Below are 20875 nucleotides of genomic sequence, written 5' to 3'. Positions count from 1 at the left end.
GTTAATGACCCTATGCATATTCATGTAACCACAATAAAAGGAGTGCTATGGGGAACCTGGCTGAGAGTCTGATGGTGGTCAAGTGGTGGAACGACGCTTGGCTCCAGCCAGGTCTCCCTCATGCATGAGTAAACCAGAAAACTTTGGTGCCTTGTGTCTTGCTTTTTGCTGCGTAGCAGATTGTCCTTAACGTTCCAGCGGATGGGTTCAAGCTACGAACCTATCAATCGCACATCTTCTCAAACGTATACTTTCCCACAGGGAAAACCTTCAAAATATCCCCTCTGGATTGTGACAAATTAATGTTCAGATTTTTACCCTTACTATTTCATAAATGGTTGAGAGAAAATAAGAATTTTTTTTCACAAATGAAATTTTAATTGCAGCAATTTTTTTAAAGCAATGTAGCAGACAAAAGCAAAAGAAGAATGAAATGATAGTAAAAATCAAATAATAATCAAATCACATCAATTACAATTGTCTAACTAATCTACTCTGAGCTAATGCTGACTCTGTTCTTATCTTTAAGAGGTGAGAGGTTGGAGAGGAGACGGGCACATCAGCCCTGAAGATCTGTTATCTCAGTGTTCTAATGAAAATAATCCATTAGGAAAGCAATAGATTTCTTCTGAAATAATCCATCACAGCCACTTTCATAAGCAGAGAAAAATCTAATTCAATTAAAGTGTCTGTCAAGATGACGTCCAGCCTGCATTAAAACTGCACATAGTTGAAAGTGAGCGTCCAAATTTAAATCGGGTAAGGTCTGATACTCTTATGGTTACATTTTTGTGGTTATCAAACAGTCTGAGCAAAAACAGGAAATAAACAGTACAACGTTTTGTTCAGGGAAGGTTTTTTTTTTTTCTTGCTTCGCATCTCCTCACTTTCATGTTTACCATTTTTTTAAGTCAGCAGAGGTTACTGTCACAATCAAACAGAAATATGGATCCTAATAAACTGCTTGCACAAAAAGCCAGAACAGTGTCTATAGTGCTGAGACAGATGAATTCAAGAAACTACAGCCTACAAAAACTTCAAGATGAACAACAAAATTAGTGCATGGACCTCTAATTAAAAGATTTTCTTAAAAACTACAACCGTAGCTGAACAAACAAGTTATTGGTGGCACTTCTGCAATCAATATACTCTGAAATAAAAGATGTAAAGGATGAGACAGCTCAGCACAGCATGTTATTAACTTCACACATGAAGTGGTTCAGTCCAGTCAGACTTCAGTTTTGCAGCCACCGTCCACATCCTGCTTCTTTGACTGGTCGTCACGGTAACTCTGGACTTTCCTCCAACGAATCCTGAAGTCTGTCAGTCCTTCTGACAGCATGAGGCCTGACAGCTGGACAAAATGTGCAGATGATGAAAAACATGAAGCATAGTTTGAACTTGTGTCAAGTTTGTGTTGGTGACTGAACTGCTGACCTGCTGTGAAACCTGCTGCTGGATCTCTGTGCTGTGCATGTCTGCCTCTGACTGAAGCTTCATTTTCACCACTGTTTGCTTTGTCACTGCTAAAAATGAACCACATATAAAAACACAAAGATCAGTATTTTACACGATGACAGGATCTTACAGTGTTTGCATTCTGGACCTCACCTGTGAAACAGAAAACATAGGCTGTGTCGAACCAGGCGGAATCAGACCATGTCCCTTCCTTAAAATTTATTGTTGCAAAGTACTGAATTGAATTGTAGTTATTAGGCTCAGAAGGATTCCAGTTAGTGAATGTGGAGGTTGTGTTGTCAGACCAGAAGGCCCAGGGATCCCTGTAGAGGCCAATCCACACATACTGAACCCCTGATCCTTTCAAAGTGAGCGTGATGTTGGATTTCTCCTCTTTGCTTCTTATACTGGTCAGGTCTGTGTGGTATGTCCTGCAGTACGACTGAGCCGCTGACCAGGTTTGGTTCTCCATCACTAAGATGTAACTTGTATTTTTGGCTGTGAACAAATAAAAAGGATGAATTTTCAAACACACATTATGAATCTCATAAAATTGTAGGACAACTAGGGCAAGAAATCTTTTTTCCTACCATTGTAACACAGGAAAGGGTAAGAAGCTCCACAGGGTCTATCATTCATCTGTGTTTGTCCCTGAAGAGCCACACAGTATTCCTTTGCATTTACACAGTCTGGTTGGCCGTTAGCCCAGATCAAAAATTCATTTTTACTGCCAACATAAAAAAGTTTTTCCTCCATGGACCACTTCCAGCTGTAACGATCATCATACAGCCCTATCCAAGCCCCAATACTGATCCTTGGTGACATTGAGAAAAGCAGTTGGTTGATGTTGCTGTTGTAGATGGTGACCAAGTCAGTGAAGTGTTCTCTGCAGTAACTCTGAGCTTCATGCTGGGTCATCAGCATTTTCACAAAGTGGTATTCTCTGGAGTGGGGAGGAAGAGTGGAAAGTCCTCCTGAGAAAAATATAAATATAAAAATATAAAGGGCCGTTGTCAATATGCGTACTTGTGCGTACTTGCGTTCTCGTGTACTCGTGATACGTCATCAGTCGGAGACAAAGTACTGTTCCAATTCGAAGCAGGCATCAAGCCGAGAACGCGAAAAAGTCCCGGATGTGTTCTTGTTCCGTCTGTTTTATCAAGCATGCATCGGTGGTGGTAAATATCCCAGAATGCATTTCGTCCAAAACTCAAACGCGGCAATGGCGGACGAGCGGGGCTAAAAACTTTTAAATATTACTCTTTCTGGGTCACAAAATAAACTTTTAAGTTATTTTCAAGCGAGAATGCAGCTGTGTAAACTTCAAATATCTGCTCGATTTATCAAGATATCATATATTTCCAAACGTGCTCCGACGTTTTCGGAGACGTCTGTGACCCGCCAGCTCCATAGCAGACAGCGAGGTCGAGGGTTATTAGAGCCGGCGAGAACAGCGAACTCCCGGCACGTCATTTTCAACCCCCCCGCAGTCTTTTCGCTACTCAGGATAAACAAACCCCAAACCCCAGTAGCTACCTATTGTATTGAGTGTCCACTAAAATAAAAATAAAAGCGTTCTAACATCTCACCTGCTTGTTTTTATTGCACACGTATGTACATGTACACTATTTTTATTAAGATAGATTTCACTACTGAGGTAAAACATGATATATAAGTCACTTAGATCACTTCTAAATGTTAATGTTTCGTTTATTTCAGTGTTTTATTTGTTCCTGAGTAAACCGGTTTGGCTGTGATTAAAGTTAAGCTTCATAACATATTACTCACAGTTAAATTAAGAGGGGACGGCAGTAAAAACTCCGGACCTGTGACATCATCAAGTACGCTGGTGTTCTCGGCGAGTATTTATTTGCGTACTTGAGAATTGAGAAAGGGCCAAAGTTTTTATTGGTGAAACTGGACTGTTAGACGAATCGCTAAAAAGGTTTTAAAAATTAAGCCAATTTAAACATTGGAGCACTTTTGCAAATATGTGATATTTGAGGTTTGAGGCTAACCAAACATCACTAACAATAAAGTAGAATGAGTAGAAATAGAATTTCCGGGTCAAAGGAGCTTGCAAAGAAAAGCGTCTGGACTTCTTTAAGTTGCTTGAAGATGTTTCACCTCTCATCCGAGAAGCTTCTTCAGTTCTAAGGTCAAATGGTGGAGAGTCCCAGATATAAACCTAGTGGGAGTTTTGAGATCCCTTCCCAGACGCCTTAACGCCCACTCACATCCTGGGCCATCTGACCTCAGGAATTCGCATGATAAGGTGGGGCCAGGTTTCACAATGAACTCACCCGAAACTCTGGCTGATTGGGACCCACACCCAGTTACACACCTTGGCTCAGGCGATTAGAGGATCATCAGGGGGTCCTTTTGTCCCTCTGTGGGGGGATACTCCCACTAGGTTTATATCTGGGACTCTCCACCATTTGACCTTAGAACTGAAGAAGCTTCTCGGACGGATGAGAGGTGAAACGTCTTCAAGTAACTTAAAGAAGTCCAGACGCTTTTCTTTGCAAGCTCCTTTGACTACGATGACCTGGATGACTGAGAACGTTCACAGACAGAATTTCCGGGTGTTTTACTTTTACTCCTTACATATTTACAGATACAGATTTCTGTTTGTTTTCTTTTTTTTCACATTTGTGTTATTTGTGTTTGTGTCATTTGTGTTTTAACACATTTTGGAAAGTCTGTATTTCACATCACTGTGTGTTGTCAAACACAAACGTATTTAATCTAAATGAATGGAACAAAAACAGAAAAGAATGTCCAGCTAGAGATTCCACCACCTGGACTTTTAACCATGCAAAGAGATGAAAGAGGCAAAAACATACAGTTTTTTTGTTTAAACATATGTTGTATATGTTTAAGACAACAGAAAATAGAACTATAGTTTTTATGCTATTTATTTTTCTCTTCTCTGTTGTTAAACTGCAACAACTACATGTAATGCAACAATGTACAACTAGTTTTCAACCCTCTGAAGCCAGGCCAAGTGATGGTTCGTGTTGGTTCCTTCGGGTGGCACTGTCACTTGGTGTTATCTCTCGCTGTGGTAGAGTATCACTTGCTGTTCCCGTTACAACCCACAAGGTCCAAATTCGTAGGCTGCATCCTCCTGAGGACCCGGTCTTTGTGGTCTACGTGGGCTGGGTCCTCAGAAGGTCGGGTAAGCCGGAAGTAAACAGCTGTGAAACTGGACGGTCTAGCTTTCACCGCCGTCTCGGTGGAGTTTAATAAACTCAGCCATCTGCTTGTAGCTATATCAAATATAAAAGGACACTGGTGTAAATTCTCAACCATCTCACACTTCTATTTTAAATCAGTTTTCTGTTTGACATTTATTCAGCGGTGTAAAAACCAAGGAGGAACCCACCCAAGGGATTGATAAAATGTTATGGTCCTGGGTCGGTGACCCAGTGTTTTTGGTTTTTGTACTTTTACTTTTGATTTCATCATGGTTTGTGACTGTTTGTGTTTTGGGTTTCTGTCCTAGTGATTCTAGCTCCCTAGTTTCGTGGTACTTTCCTGAGACCTGATTCTTAGGGGGTTTTTTGGGGGTTTTTTTTGTTTGTTTGTTTTTTATTTTATTTTTTAATAAACAACCTATAAGAACACAAATAAACTAAAATAAACAAATAATCAAAAATAAACAAACGGGTGTACCATCTAGTGTGTATATACACACACACACACATAGATGCACTCACACACACACCCATATACTTAGACATACATACACATACCTACATACATATATATTCGCCTATACCCTCATACATACTGACATATACATATATACACATAACAATTCAGAAATGTGGCATACATAATTACAGAGATTCAAACAAAATCAGGTCTCCTTGACAAAATGTAATGTTTCCATTTAACCCAAATATCACTAAATATGTCATATTGGAGTCTATTAATGAAGGTAATTCTTTCCATTTTAAACATCCCATAAACAATCTCATACCAGTCATTTAGTGATGGAATTTTCACACTAAGCCATTTCTTGGTAATAGTCTTACGGGCAGCCAGACTCAGAATACCATACAACAGCTTGGACGTTTTATCTACATTCACTGAGTATAAATATCCAAACAAAAGTTCATCCCAATTAAAGGGAAACTACGGTGGCCCCTAGAGACAAAGCACGTACAAACTCCAAAACACGTACAAAATCCAAAACACGTGCAAAATCCAAAACACATGCAAGCTCCAAAACACTTACAAAATAAAAAACACATGCAAAAGACAAAACACGTACAAAATACAAAAAACATGCAAAATCCAAAACACGTACAAAATACAAAACACGTGCAAACTCCAAAGCACTTACAGAATCCAAAACACGTGCAAACTCCAAAACACTTACAAAATAAAAAACACATGCAAAAGACAAAACACGTACAAAATACAAAACACATGCAAACTCCAAAGCACTTACAAAATCCAAAACACGTGCAAACTCCAAAACACGTACAAAATCCAAAACACATGCAAACTCCAAAACACGTACAAAATACAAAACACATGCAAAATACAAAACACGTACAAAATACAAAACACGTACAATATACAAAACACGTGCAAAATACAAAACACGTGCAAACTCCAAAACACGTACAAAATACAAAACACGTGCAAAATACAAAACACGTACAAAATACAAAACGCGTGCAAAATCCAAAACACGTACAAAATACAAAACACGTGCAAACTCCAAAACACATGCAAAATACAAAACACATGCAAAATACAAAACACGTGCAAAATACAAAACACGTGCAAAATACAAAACACATGCAAAATACAAAACACGTACAAAATACAAAACACGTGCAAAATACAAAACACGTGCAAAATACAAAACACGTGCAAACCCCAAAACACGCGCAAACTCCAAAACACATGCAAAATCCAAAACACAACGGAAGTGCTCCAGGACGCTAGGGGCAGTGTTGAGCTTTTGTTACCTAGTAACTACACAAGCCAGGAAGTACCAATGACCGGATTTGGGGTCTGCAGCCTTAAAGGCCGCATTTTAAGGCCGATTATGTCACAGCGACACGACAAAGACTGTCCCAATTCAAAGGCTGCTCGAAATGCGGCCCTCAAATGCGTCCTTAATTTCCCTGAATTTTAAGGATGGGTCTGTGTAGCCTTCATGGCCCAACATATCCCAGACTTCATAGCGCGGCGGTGGTTTGGATAATTTTGCCGAAAAAAAAACGGCGGAAGCGGAGCGGACGAAGAGTAAACTTCCAGAAGTAAGTACTGAATATTATGTCACTTATTTATGCGCAAATGTTTTTATAATGAAGAACATTAAAACATTACTGTTGGCAACATGTCGGGAAAGTTATGTGACATTAGCGACGTTTGTACTAACTTGGTTTTAAAGCCTTCACTTCAAAATATTCGCCGTTCAATAGCTGACTTTAATCTTACAGAGAATGTGATGATTTTATGCGTAATTAAAGTCAGTCATGTCAGTCAGCTGACGGTTCACTCCTTAAGCTGAAAGAAAGATGCTTTAATCACAGGAGTCACACATGTGTCCACTGTACCATCTGGGAACTCTTCTTGTTTAGCACTCGTAATGACACAAACACTAAATCCTCCTTCTCTGGTGCTGTTTTGTAGCAGTGTGTACACCTGAGACTGTCACCTGTCTGTCTGTCCTGCACTCTCTCTCTGTTTCTTTCTCTCTGATTGTGGAATAAAAGTATGAACATGTATTTATAAGTCACACTTGTGTTTGAATCCTGCAGCTTATCACACATTTGATTTCTATGTGTGACACCTGCAAGTGTCCAGAGTGAGAACAGACTGAGGGACCCACTGCATTACATCATCTGTGAGGCTTTGCACCCCTGATGATCCACCAGGACAATCTCAGCAGTATGTGAGGAAGAGGAGGAGGAAGAGCCAGCAGCAGCTGACAGATGGAGAGAATAGACAGACTGTTCCCTGTTTGTGAAGGACTGCTAGAAAAGTTTAAAATAACTAATTGTCTGTCCTGAATCAGTCTTATTAGGTAATGTTCAAATAATGTTATCATTCCAGTGTTTTCAGTGTGGGAGAAAGTACTCAGGGCCTTCAAGTTACGCACTATGAAAGGCAGCAACAAGTTTAATGTTCAGAAACCTAAAGTCTGTATCAGCAGCAGAATGGAGCTAAAAATAAATGTTTGTTTCAGTTCTATGAAGCTTTGAGTATTTTGGATCAGTAGCACTGCTGTGTTTGTTGCATCATATTGCTGTAATTGTTTATATGCTTTATATATTCTGAGGTAAGTTGATCTATAGTGTTACATCATATTCTATAAGGATGTTATGTGTTTGTATACTTTCTGCCCAGTTTGACCCATTTAGCAGACGTCATCCTGTTTAAAGCTCTGATATCTATTCTGTATGACTTAAAGCAGTTATGACATGGTCTGACTTTCTCACCCAATAAAGGAATATTTAATACATCAGTCTACTCTTCATTTTATCAGAAACATATATATACTATTATATATTGTACATATATTTATTAGTTTCAGATGTAGCCATTCTTGTATTTTGCTTGTTTACATTATTGTATTTTGCACAACTCTGTTGCTTGTGAAGCTCGCACACAAGAATTTCACTCACATGTGCTGTACCAATGTACCTGCACATGTGATGTGTCAATAAAAGTGATTTGATTTGAAACAGCTCACAGCTTGTACATTTTCTTTTTACACATGTATGTAAGCATTTGAGCCAAATTTAGTAATGCCAACATACTGAAGGAACAACATTTGTCTCTTATATATGATACACCTATATATGCACTGTCAATATACATTTTGAACCAGCTGCAGATGTCAGAGTAACAACTGACTGACCCCCACATAAAGTGCGTTACAGTAGTCCACAGGGGAAGAAATAAAAGCATGGATCACGGTTTCAAAGTGCTGCCTAGAAAGAAACGATTTCACTCTTGCCAGTCGCCTTAAATGATAAAAATGGACTGGTCCAACTTAAAACCAAGGGCAGTAACAACAGGTTTAAAATAAACCTCCAGGGGTTCCAAATGAAAAGAAGAGGACTCACAGGGGCCACTGGGTCCAAACACCAACAAATCTGTTTTCTTTTCATTCAAATTTAAAAAGTTTAGAGCCAACCAAGCTTTAATGTCATCTAGGCATGTCAAGAGAGGTTTTATTCAGATGCCATCCTTCGGCTTCAGTGGCAAATAAATTTGGCAGTCATTCCTATATACTTGTCTTTGAGTGAAGATTTAAGGTGGTAAGACATGTAAATAACTGCAACTTGAATCTGTACTGAAGCTCAGTATTTGACAAAGAGTTCATGTTCACTGCTGTAATACCTAATAATGACTAATATAATAACCATAATATTGCCCATATTATATTTACATTACCAAAGTGATATGACTTTAGTCTCATGAACAACATTAGCTAATTGTTATTTACTAGCTAATCTTAAATGACTGTTCAGTACAGAAATGAAGCCCAAAAATCATGTTTTACTGTCCTGTGGTCTCAGCCTCAGATACTTATCAAATCACACAAAGCTCTTGTAGAAACAAACAAACAAATGAAAAAAAATATGTTCTCCTTCATTTCTGTCAAAAAAAGTTGTATGACACGTTTCCAGCTCTTAGTATCATAGTTGCTAGGCAACCTGGGAAGCGCAACGGAGACTAGAGCCCATGTGTTTGCAACAAACTTGCCGTTTATTTTACAAATCGAGCTCAACACTGCCCCTAGCGTCCTGGAGCACTTCCGTTGTGATTTGGAGTTTGCATGTGTTTTGAATTTTGTACGTGTTTTGTATTTTGCATGTGTTTTGAATTTTGTACGTGTTTTGGAGTTTGCACGTGTTTTGGATTTTGCATGTGTTTTGGATTTTGTATGTGTTTTGGAGTTTGCATGTGTTTTGAATTTTGTACGTGTTTTGGATTTTGTACGTGTTTTGGATTTTGCACGTGTTTTGGATTTTGTACGTGTTTTGGAGTTTGCATGTGTTTTGAATTTTGTACGTGTTTTGGATTTTGCATGTGTTTTGTATTTTGTACGTGTTTTGAATTTTGTACGTGTTTTGAATTTTGTACGTGTTTTGGAGTTTGCACGTGTTTTGGAGTTTGCACGTGTTTTGGAGTTTGCACGTGTTTTGGATTTTGCACGTGTTTTGGATTTTGCACGTGTTTTGTATTTTGTACGTGTTATGGATTTTGTATGTGTTTTGGAGCTTGTACGTGTCTTGGATTTTGTACGTGTTTTGGATTTTGCATGTGTTTTGGAGTTTGCATGTGTTTTGGATTTTGTATGTGTTGAGGAGTTTGTGCGTGCTATTTGGAATTTGTAAGTGTTTTGGAGTTTATACATGCTTTGTCTCTAGGGGCCACCGTACAAAACAAGTGGAAGTGTTTTATTCCTTGGGCCCCACAGTTTCTCCAGCAGCTAGAGTGATTAGAATAATGTTTACTTTGTGCAGGAGTAATAAAAAACCCACAGAGACTCTTCCAACCAAAACATCTCCATATATTAGAACTAGAAATTCTCCACTGAAAAGCACACTGCTGATACCAAATGTCATTTGAAATTACTGTATTTGTTTCCCTTTCCCATTTTTTTTAATGTAGGTAGTATTCTGCTTCTTAACCTCTTGTATACCCTTATACAATCTAGAAATCACCTTGAGGCCGGGATCTGCCTGGTAAGCCTTGACAAAGGCTTACCAGGCACCATCTTAAAATCCTGGCCTCTTCATTCCAATCATTCTTATTAAGAAATTGTAACCAAAGTTTTAAAGGCAAGTTAATCCATTGGTTTCCTTGATTAATTTGTTTTTTAATGAGTGTCACATCCCCTAAGCTTGCCTGAATTGGAAAACCTCTTAAGGCCACTGTTTCTGTTTCTATTTCTTTCCATCTCGCTTGGTAGTCTACATTAGACCAACACACTAATATCCTCAATTGAGCTGAAATATAATAATCTTTCAAACATGGGAACCCCAACCCGCCTTTGTCTTTAGCCAACTGGATAGTTTGGTACTTAATCCGTGTTTTTTTCCCCTGCCATATGAACCTAGAGATTATTTTGTCCCATTCCTGAAATTGTTTATCAGTTATTTCAACTGGGAGTGTTTGGAACAAATAAAGCATCCTGGGCAAGATATTCATTTTAACTGTATCAATACGTGATTCAAAATTAAAAAATGGTAATAAGTTCCATCTTTTAATATCCTCATTTATTTTATAACACAAAGGATTAAAATTTGCATTATATATCTTAGAGAGATCTTTAGTAATATTTACTCCAAGATACTTCATCTGCTCCGACTCCCAGTTCAAATTGACTTTAGACTTAATTTCCTGATTTGACTTATAATTAAAAGTTAATATCTGAGTCTTCGATATATTTAGTTTATAACCTGATAGTGAGCTAAAGGTCTCCAGAAATGATAACAGCTTGGGGAAAGTTTGGATTTGTCAAGTAAATCAAAATATCGTCAGCAAACAAGGAAATGTTATGCTCTCGACCCATGATCTTGACTCCAGTAATATTATTGCTTTGTATAACACTTTGTATCAGGGCCTCTATGAAAAGAGCAAAGAGTGAGGGACTTAAAGGGCACAGCTGACGTGTCCCTCTCTGTAAATTAAAAACATTAGAAAGCGCCCCGTTAACTTTAATTCTTGCCCTTGGTGATTTATATAGTGCTTGAATAATCCTGATAAACGATTGATGAAATCCAAACTTGCCCATGACCTTATATAGAAATTCCCAATTAACCCGATCGAAAGCCTTTTCAGCATCTAAGCTCATAAGGACCATCTGAATTTTATTTTTTCCAACATAATCAATAACATGTAATGTTCGGCGAACATTTCCTTGCGTTTGTCTCTGCCTAATAAAACCAGTCTGATCAAAGCTAATTATCTGAACAAGAATATTTTCAATTCTTTTGGCAAGGATGTATGTGAATATCTTATAGTCCTGGTTAAGAACACTAATAGGGCGGTAATTTCCGCAATCAAGCCTGTCCTTTCCTTCTTTAGCTATTAAGGAAATAGAAGCCTCATTCCAAGATAGGGGAATTACTCCCGTCTTTAAAATATAATTGAATGATGTTCTCGTCAAGGGAATCAATAACTCTTTCATTTCCTTATACCAATCTGATGGGAATCCATCCGGGCCTGGGGATATATTAGGTTTTAATTTTGAAATAGCTTTTTTAATTTCAATTTCAGATATGTCCTTGATTGGTTTCTCTCAAAATGTAAAAGAAACCACCCACCACTTTAATCACACTCTAGACCTTGTTTTAACATATGACATAGAAACTGAACATTTAACAGTGTTTCCTGAAAACCCTCTCCTGTCTGATCATTTCCTGATAACATTTACATTTACAATAATTGATTACACAGCAGTGGAGAGTAGACTTTATCAAAGTAGATGTCTTTCTGAAAGCACTGTAACTAAGTTTAAGAATATAATCCACCCACTGTTATCATCTTCAATGCCCTGTACCAACACAGAGCAGAGCAGGGGTCCGTTCTTCGTACCTCGCTTACTACATCCAAGATCAAATGACACATCCAAGATCAAATCATTGTGCCAACTTTGAGCTCGCTATTCCGGTTCTCCGAACACACCTGTTGTTGACGATTAGTATAGCTGGATGAAGTAATGTGAGATCACTGGGTGGCTTAACAGGGGCTACGCATCGATAGTAGAAACATTGATCGGCAACCCTTTGATTGGTCGGCAAAAATGTCAAAGGAGCGCGCTCAGTATTTTTCGGCAGCAGAGCAAGAACTCTTGATTGAGGGATTTCAGGAGTTTCAGAGTTTAATTAAAACGCAAGGGAACACTGCAAAGGCTGCAAAAGCAAGGAGAGAGGGCTGGCAGAAAGTTGCTGACAAATTAAACTCATAAGTAATTAAATAATAATAATAATAATGTATTGGATTTATATAGCGCTTTTCAAGGCACCCAAAGCGCTTTACAATGCCACTATTCATTCACTCTCACATTCACACACTGGTAGAGGCAGCTACGGTTGTAGCCACAGCTGCCCTGGGGCAGACTGACAGAAGCCAGGCTGCCATATTGCGCCATCGGCCCCTCTGGCCAACACCAGTAGGCGGTAGGGTAAATTTATTATATTATATTATATTATATTATATTATATTATATTATATTATATTATATTACATTATATCCTCTTTCACATTAGAGCCACAACAGGACCCACTAGAACATGGGAACAAGTAAAAGTGAAATATAAGAATATTCTACAGAATAGTAATATTTATCACTTATATTGCTTTTAGTCTCTTGAAAAGAGACCCTGAAATAATCTGTTTGTTTGTTTATAACAGCAACCAAGAAAAGGGCAGAGCAAAAAAAGACGGGTGGTGGTCCTGCACCCCCTCGTCAACAAGTTGGTTAAGTAAATAATACCCTCACGGGAAAATCGATATCTCTCAATGAGCACACTGTCGCGCTGAGCTAAAGGATCCTGTCTATCCCGCAATATACGCTGAATTCTGAGGACTCTCCTTATCAATCTTGCACCTTCCGCAATGGGTGGCTCGCGTATACGGACAGGACATGGCTGCTACAGACTTCCCAAATCCACCTTCGCTTTTATAGCCGTGGTCTCTCATCTTGATTACACGAAGTAATTTACAATTACTACTCTGAAATATGAATTACATCTGTAATAATCACATACATGTAATAGAATGTTAATAGTACATTTCCCTTTTTTAAGGAAATGACCTGTATGTATCTGTATGGAATCAATAAAAGGATCAAGTGCTGCATTAACTTTAGTTACATTGATAATATTTATTTATGGTAAAACAGTGGTGAAATATCGCTGTTGCTTTCGTATAAATGAAGCGGACATACCTGAGTGGCCGCGATCTAATCTTGTTTACATAAAGTAAGCCTGCTCCTGAGCAGGTTTACGCTTACGGCTCTGTTGCTATGACAGCAAGTCCCGGATGGGCTTTGAAGAACCGAACGATCCAGGATCACGCGAAATCGTAAACAATCAAATCCAGCTAACTTACTTAGCGAGGTACGAAGAACCGACCCCAGCTATCTGAACGCTACCCCAACAGAGGTCGATTATCTTGTTAATAATTTCACCTCCTCACTACGTACGACTCTGGATACTGTAGCTCCAGTGAAAGCTAAGGTCTCTAATCAGAAGTACCTGACTCCGTGGTATAATTCTCAAACACGTAGCCTAAAGCAGATGACTCGTAATCTGGAGAGGAAATGGCGTGTCACAAATTTAGAGGATCATCATTTTGCCTGGAGAAACAGTTTGCTGCTTTATAAGAAAGCCCTCCGCAAAGCCAGAACATCTTACTATTCATCACTGATTGAAGGAAATAAGAACAACCCCAGATTTCTCTTCAGCACTGTAGCCAGGCTGACAAAAAGTCAGAGCTCTTTTGAGCCAACCATCCCTTTAACGTTAACTAGTAATGACTTCATGAACTTCTTCACACATAAAATTTTTATCATTAGAGAAAAAATTACCAATAATCATCCCACAGATGTATTATTATCTACAGCTACTCTTAGTACCATTGATGTTAAGTTAGTCTTTTTCTCCAATTGATCTTTCTGAGTTAACTTCAATAATTACTTCCTCCAAACCATCAACGTGTCTTTTTTAGACCCCATTCCTACAAAACTGCTCAAAGAAGTCCTGCCATTAATTAATTCTTCGATCTTAAATATGATCAACCTATCTCTAATAATCGGCTATGTACCACAGGCCTTCAAGCTGGCTGTAGTTAAACCTTTACTCAAAAAGCCATCTCTAGACCCAGCAGTCTTAACTAATTATAGGCCAATCTCCAACCTTCCTTTCATATCAAAAATCCTTGAAAGAGTAGTTGTCAAACAGCTAACAGATCATCTGCAGAGGAATGGTTTATTTGAAGAGTTTCAGTCAGGTTTCAGAGCTCATCACAGCACAGAAACAGCTTTAGTGAAGGTTACAAATGATCTTCTTATGGCCTCTGACAGTGGACTCATATCTGTGCTTGTCCTGCTAGACCTTAGCGCAGCATTCGATACTGTCGACCATAATATCCTATTAGAGCGATTAGAACATGCTGTAGGTATTACAGGTACTGCACTGCAGTGGTTTGTATCATATCTATCTAATAGACTCCAATTTGTGCATGTAAATGGAGAGTCCTCTTCACACACTGAGGTTAATTATGGAGTTCCACAGGGTTCAGTGCTAGGACCAATTCTGTTTACATTATACATGCTTCCCTTAGGCAGTATCATTAGAAGACATAGCATACATTTTTACTGCTATGCAGATGACACCCAGCTCTATCTGTCCATGAAGCCAGATAACACACACCAATTAGTTAAACTGCAGGAATGTCTTAAAGACATAAAGACCTGGATGGCCGCTAACTTTCTGCTTCTTAATTCAGATCAAACTGAGGTTATTGTACTCGGCCCTGAAAATCTTAGAACTATGGTATCTAACCAGATTCTTACTCTGGATGGCATTACCTTGGCCTCCAGTAACGCTGTGAGGAACCTTGGAGTCATTTTTGACCAGGACATGTCCTTCAACGCACATATTAAACAAATATGTAAGACTGCTTTCTTCCATTTGCGCAACATCTCTAAAATTAGAAATATCCTGTCTCAGAGTGACGCTGAAAAACTAGTTCATGCATTTATTACTTCCAGGCTGGACTACTGTAATTCGTTATTATCAGGATGTCCAAAAAACTCACTGAAAAGCCTTCAGTTAATCCAAAATGCTGCAGCAAGAGTCCTGACAGGGACTAGAAAGAGAGAGCATATTTCTCCTGTTTTGGCTTCCCTTCATTGGCTTCCTGTTAAATCCAGAATTGAATTCAAAATCCTGCTCCTCACATACAAGGTCTTAAATAATCAGCCTTTCCAGTCACCTTTCTCACTCACTATGTATTAATAAACCTTTCTGCATTGAATTGTACTTGTTATTAATCTCTGTCTCTCTCCCACAGCATGTCTTTTACCCTCAGGGAGAGGAGGAGGTACGGCGGTTGTTTTTAAAAAGGATTTTAAATCTAAACAGTGTGTTTTACAGCCCTCGTTTTCCAGCTTTGAGCTCACATGTTTTGAAGTTAATCGCTCTAACTCTGTGCTCTTTGCTGTTATTTATCGTCCCCCTAAATACAATAAGAATTTCATAAATGACTTTTCAGAATTTCTAGCTGGGATTATGCCCAACTACGATCATGTTCTTATTGTGGGAGATTTTAATATCCATGTCTGCTGTCCTGATAAACCTCTGGTGAAGGAGTTTTTAAGCCTCATTGACTCTTTTAATCTGGTACAGTCCGTACCTGGTCCCACACATGAACACGGACACACACTAGACCTGGTCTTGTCACACAGTCTACCTGTGTCTAATGTGGAAGTGACTGACACTGCTTTCTCTGACCATATGGCTGTATTATTTGATGCTGTGTTTTCACGCACTACAGCTCAAACCGGTGCTCCTGTTCGCCGCTGTCGGATTATTAACCCTTTCACTGCTGCCCAGTTCTCAACTGCTTTTAACCAGCTGTCTATCCCCGCCGATCGTACTCCCTTGGACACAGAGAACCTCAGCTCCTGGTTTCAATCTTCTTGCCTAACCATTCTGGACTCTGTGGCACCATTAAAAACCAGGAAGCCCAAGGCTAAAACCGATCCTTGGTTTAATGACGCCACTCGGACTGTGAGGAGGGAGTGTCGTAGAGCTGAACGCAGATGGAAGAGGGACAAACTGCAGGTGTCTCTTCAAATCCTAAAGGACTGCTGGCGCCTCTATCAGGATGCAATCAAAGAGGCTAAAAGAAAATACTTCTCAAAGATCATTTCCTCCAACAGTCACAATCCACGTGTGTTATTTAAATCTATTGACTTAGTCTTAAATGCTCCACAAAGTGACTGTTTGGAGGCCTCTCATAAACTGTCTAATGATTTTATGTGTTTTTTCATTGAGAAGGTTGCAACCACGCGGGCTCTCATTTCTTCTCCTGAGTCTGACCCCTCTGTCTTGATCCCTTGCTCTGCTGTTTTTAACCAGTTTGAGCCTGTGTCTCTTTCTTATTTAGAGGATGTGGTTGGCCACCTGAGGCCCTCTGGTTCCCCAAATGATCCTGTCCCACCACAATTTTTTAAGGAGATTTTTCCTAGCATAGGCCAGGCTGTTCTTAGTGTTATAAACAGCAGTTTAATATCTGGTGTAGTCCCTGCTAATTTTAAGCATGCGGTAGTACAACCCTTGCTTAAGAAACCTGCCCTGGACCACACTGTATTGGCTAACTACAGACCTATCTCCAAGTTGTCTTTTATGTCTAAAATCTTAGAGAAAATTGTACATTGCCAATTGATGGATTTTTTAAATGAGAATGGTATCCTGGAGGTCTTTCAATCAGGTTTTAAAAACTTGCATAGCACGGAGTCAGCACTCTTAAAGGTTTTTAATGATATCCTCCTTTCCTGTGACTCTGGCAATCATGTTGTTCTTGTCCTCCTTGACCTAACAGCTGCCTTTGACACTGTAGATCACAACATTTTGCTGTCTCGCTTGCACCATCTTGCAGGCATTCGTGGTACTGCTTTGAAATGGTTTAGGTCTTATCTTTGCGACAGAACTTTTAGTGTTAACTTTTTAGGGTATGAGTCTTCCTCTGCCACTTTTCAGTCTGGGGTCCCGCAGGGCTCAATTTTAGGGCCTCTGCTTTTTTCATTATATTTACAGCCCCTGGGAACCATCCTCAGAAGGCATGGAATATCCTTCCACTGCTATGCTGACGACTGTCAGATCTATCTGCCTCTGAAGCAGAACGATGCCTTCTCTATTAAGCCACTTTTAGCATGTCTAGAAGACATTAAATCTTGGATGTCCCTAAACTTTCTAAGATGCAATTCCAGCAAAACTGAGGTCATTCTGTTTGGTCCTAGTGGACCTTGTGAACCCTCTGCTATTGATTTGGGACCCCTGGCAGAGTATTTTAAATCTGTTGTTACAAACCTGGGTTTTAAGATGGACAGTGATTTTAAATTAGATAGTCAAATTAGGGGTACTGTCAAGTCCAGTTTTTATCATCTAAGGCGCTTGGCAAAGATAAGACCTATTTTATCTCAGCCGCATCTTGAAACGGTAATCCATGCTTTTATTTCATGTCGTTTAGATTACTGTAATGCACTATATTGTGGAGTTAGTCAGCATCTTCTCTCTCGTCTGCAGCTGGTCCAAAATTCTGCTGCACGACTTTTAACCAGAACTCGTAAAAGAGAGCACATAACTCCCGTCCTGGCTTCACTCCATTGGCTGCCTGTATATCTTAGAGTTCACTTTAAAATTCTCATGTTTGTGTTTAAATGTTTAAATGGTCTTGCCCCAACTTACCTCTCTGAGCTTCTGCATCCTTACTCACCCCCCAGGTCTCTCAGGTCAGCTGACAAGCTGCTCCTGGAGGTACCCAGGTCCAAGAGGAAGCTCAGAGGGGACAGGGCCTTCTCTATTGCTGCTCCTAATCTGTGGAACAATCTTTCCCAGCACATTAGAGAGGCCCCTTCACTGTCCACTTTTAAAACACGTCTTAAAACTCATTTTTACTCTTTGGCTTATGACACAGTCTGACCCTGATTTTATGGTTTTAATCTAATGTGCTGATTTTATTGTTTTAAATGTGTTTATATATATATTACTTATCTTATATTATTATTACTATTTTTCTCATTTTTTTTTAACATGCTCAATGTATCATGTTTGGCATGTCAAGTGTACAGCACTTTGTGTTCAGCTCGTGGCTGATCTGAAAGCGCTATATAAATAAATTGCTTGCTTGCTTGCTTGCTTTCTCTCACCCCAACCGGTCGCAGCAGATGGCCCCGCCCCTCCCTGAGCCTGGTTCTGCCGGAGGTTTCTTCCTGTTAAAAGGGAGTTTTTCCTTCCTACTGTCGCTAAAGTGTTTGCTCATAGGGGGTCATATGATTGTTGGGTTTTTCTCTGTATGTATTATTGTAGGGTCTACCTTACAATATAAAGTGCCTTGATGTTACTGTTGTAGTAATTTATATAATTTATATAAATTGAATTGAATACAGCAGTCCTACTCAAACGGAGGTATGCGCACCACTAGTGGTACTTTGGCTCTCTCTGGTGGTATGCATGAAATCTTTCAATTTTTTTAAAAGATTAAAACATATACCATTGTGGAGGTATGCAAAGACAACACAAGAGTTCCTGAGGCTCTTTTGGCAGCCAGAGTCGACCAGAAAACCAACCGCTACAAAGAGTAGCCTTTCCTTATCGCCAGTGGTAACAGCCGCTACCGAGCGCTGGCGGGTTTTACTTCCCTGCAAACGCAGCACGGCGCTGTCACCTTGATGGTAAAAACACAGCTCTTTCTGTGATGCCACGGTGCCGCAATCCCAGCCACCATCGATGAGTTGGATACCCCAGGTCGGCAACCTGTGGCTCTTTAGTCCTTTTAGTGCGGCTCCGCGTGGTTTGGGAAAATAAATTATTTTTTCTAAGTAATTAGCTGAAGTGTATTTTATTTATGTTAGTTCTTTTTTAAATTGTAGTTCTAACTTGGAAGATTATTTTGATATTGAAATATAACAATAAAATTATATTCTATTATTTTTTGATCGCTCAAAATAAGCGTCACACTTGCAGAAGCCGATATACCCGCCGAAACGCCGTGCCTTTATTGAGACTTTCAACCCCAGGTAAGCCAATTATGGATCTTCGGATCCACATTATGTCAGCAGCTATTCTCCACAGTGAACTATGTTAAAAACAAACACCACTCACGCCTCACAGATGACAGCTTACAGTCCTGCGTAAAGATGAAAGTGACTTCGTACAGCCCCGATTTGCAGAGGCTGTGTGCAGAGGTTCAGAAGCAGAAGTCGCATTGTAAACATATCACGGCAGACCCGATGATGTTTGCATGAACACGCTTTTCAGCATCTCTTTATTGACCACTTTTCACACATGGTTGCTGACGCATACAGGTGGTGTTAAAGCTCACAGCCCGACACACACCAACACAACAGCAGAGAGAGCACAGACGTTAAGGCAGTGAGGCGTGATTGCGGGTGCCGCTTAGGTGCGTCCGCCTACCCTGCAGCGGCGCTGAAGACCACGCCCCGTCACACACATTAACCAGGAAAAATATATATTTAGTCAGAATTTTTCATTTTTCAGCAGCATAGTCCTTTTTTTCTAATTATTTTTAAAAGTCAGGTCAAGGCTCCAAAAGCCCAAGCCCAGCTTTATTACTTTTTAATGCTCCAATAAATTCTTTAAAATAAATTCAACATTTTTTTTTGTCATAAATTCCTTTTAGAATGTTTATATAATGTTTCAAACAAGTGAATGCAGGTATTTTGGTATAAGGAGAAAAAGGTTTTGTCTTTGTACTTGTGGCTGATGTTTTAATAAATTACATTTTAAAACCCTTACATGTAATCAAATTACCCAAATGGTTTCAGTCTGTCACTGTGTGTTCATATGCTATAATTTGAATGCTTAAGATAATTATTACTGACCTGAGAGCAGTAGGATGAGCAGTAAACAGGTTTCTTCCATTCTTTGCGTCTCTATAATAGATTCAGTCATTACTGTGCCATATTTATTTATGATATAAGATTTTTATCATTTAAAATTTCTTATCTCCATTCTAATAGCTGCTTGGTATATATTTAATATGTATATTTGCAAAATAAATATATGCGATAGTTTTTCAATGTTTACATGTATATATATCTATCATGTCTTAAAAAATGTTTAAATAATCATTTATAAGTTTTATCATTAATAAAGTAATGATGTATAACTTACCTGGCAGTTTATTTTTTCATCTGTTGACTCTTCACTCAGAGAAGAAGACAAATATGTTTTAAATTATACTTTTTTATAACTTATTATCAAACATTTAGAATTTTAAATTAGTTTTCAGTGGTACCATGGACCTGCGTCTCTCTGGCTCCGACACAGAGTGCTGCCGCACCCAGACAGTAAACACTTTTATTACATGTCATAAAAACAGAATGTTAACGTGATTGGTCAAAAAGCTCAAAAGCTCATGTTTCATCTCCTGCACCTTTCAGACATCTCCCTATAAGGAGACATTGCTTCTAACATCACCATGGCAACCATCTCTTGTCAGGCCTGTAAAGCGAGCGGGGGCCATTCCCTAATAACTGCTTGATTGCTCTGTTTTTTTTTTTCTCTCAGAGAGTCAGCCATACTTCTGGTGCCATCTCTAGTCTAGTCTCTGTCTATTTATGTCCTATAAAAGAATAAATGCTAACATGCCTGAAGCTTTAAACAAGGTTTTTATT

General features: G+C 39.1%; 1 protein-coding gene across 1 annotated transcript; it reads right to left on the bottom strand.

Moving 5' to 3' along the window:
* Window positions 1-355: 355 nt before the first annotated feature.
* On the bottom strand, window positions 356-20516 carry LOC113029666 (C-type mannose receptor 2-like). Its single transcript, XM_026180651.2, has 6 exons — window positions 20373-20516; window positions 20081-20131; window positions 2049-2432; window positions 1612-1956; window positions 1438-1526; window positions 356-1354 (listed from the first exon to the last, which is right to left on the bottom strand). The coding sequence occupies exons 2-6, from the start codon at window positions 20118-20120 to the stop codon at window positions 1229-1231; spliced, it is 984 nt and encodes a 327-aa protein (XP_026036436.2). The 5' UTR covers window positions 20121-20131; window positions 20373-20516; the 3' UTR covers window positions 356-1228.
* Between the last annotated feature and the right edge of the window lie 359 nt (window positions 20517-20875).

This window comes from Astatotilapia calliptera, chromosome 3 (assembly GCF_964374335.1).
Source record: "Astatotilapia calliptera chromosome 3, fAstCal68.1, whole genome shotgun sequence".
NCBI classification, from domain to species: Eukaryota; Metazoa; Chordata; class Actinopteri; order Cichliformes; family Cichlidae; genus Astatotilapia; species Astatotilapia calliptera.
The sequence above is the reverse complement of the archived record's forward strand: the minus strand, read 5'-3'. Positions and strand labels throughout refer to the sequence as shown.

Coding starts and splice junctions, on each gene's coding strand:
- LOC113029666 (XM_026180651.2), bottom strand. CDS start 20,120: ATGGAAGAAACCTGTTTACTGCTCATCCTACTGCTCTCAG. Junction 1,957..2,048: donor CCCTTTCCTGTGTTACAATG/GTAGGAAAAAAG, acceptor ATTTGTTCACAG/CCAAAAATACAAGTTACATC. Junction 1,527..1,611: donor CTATGTTTTCTGTTTCACAG/GTGAGGTCCAGA, acceptor GTTCATTTTTAG/CAGTGACAAAGCAAACAGTG.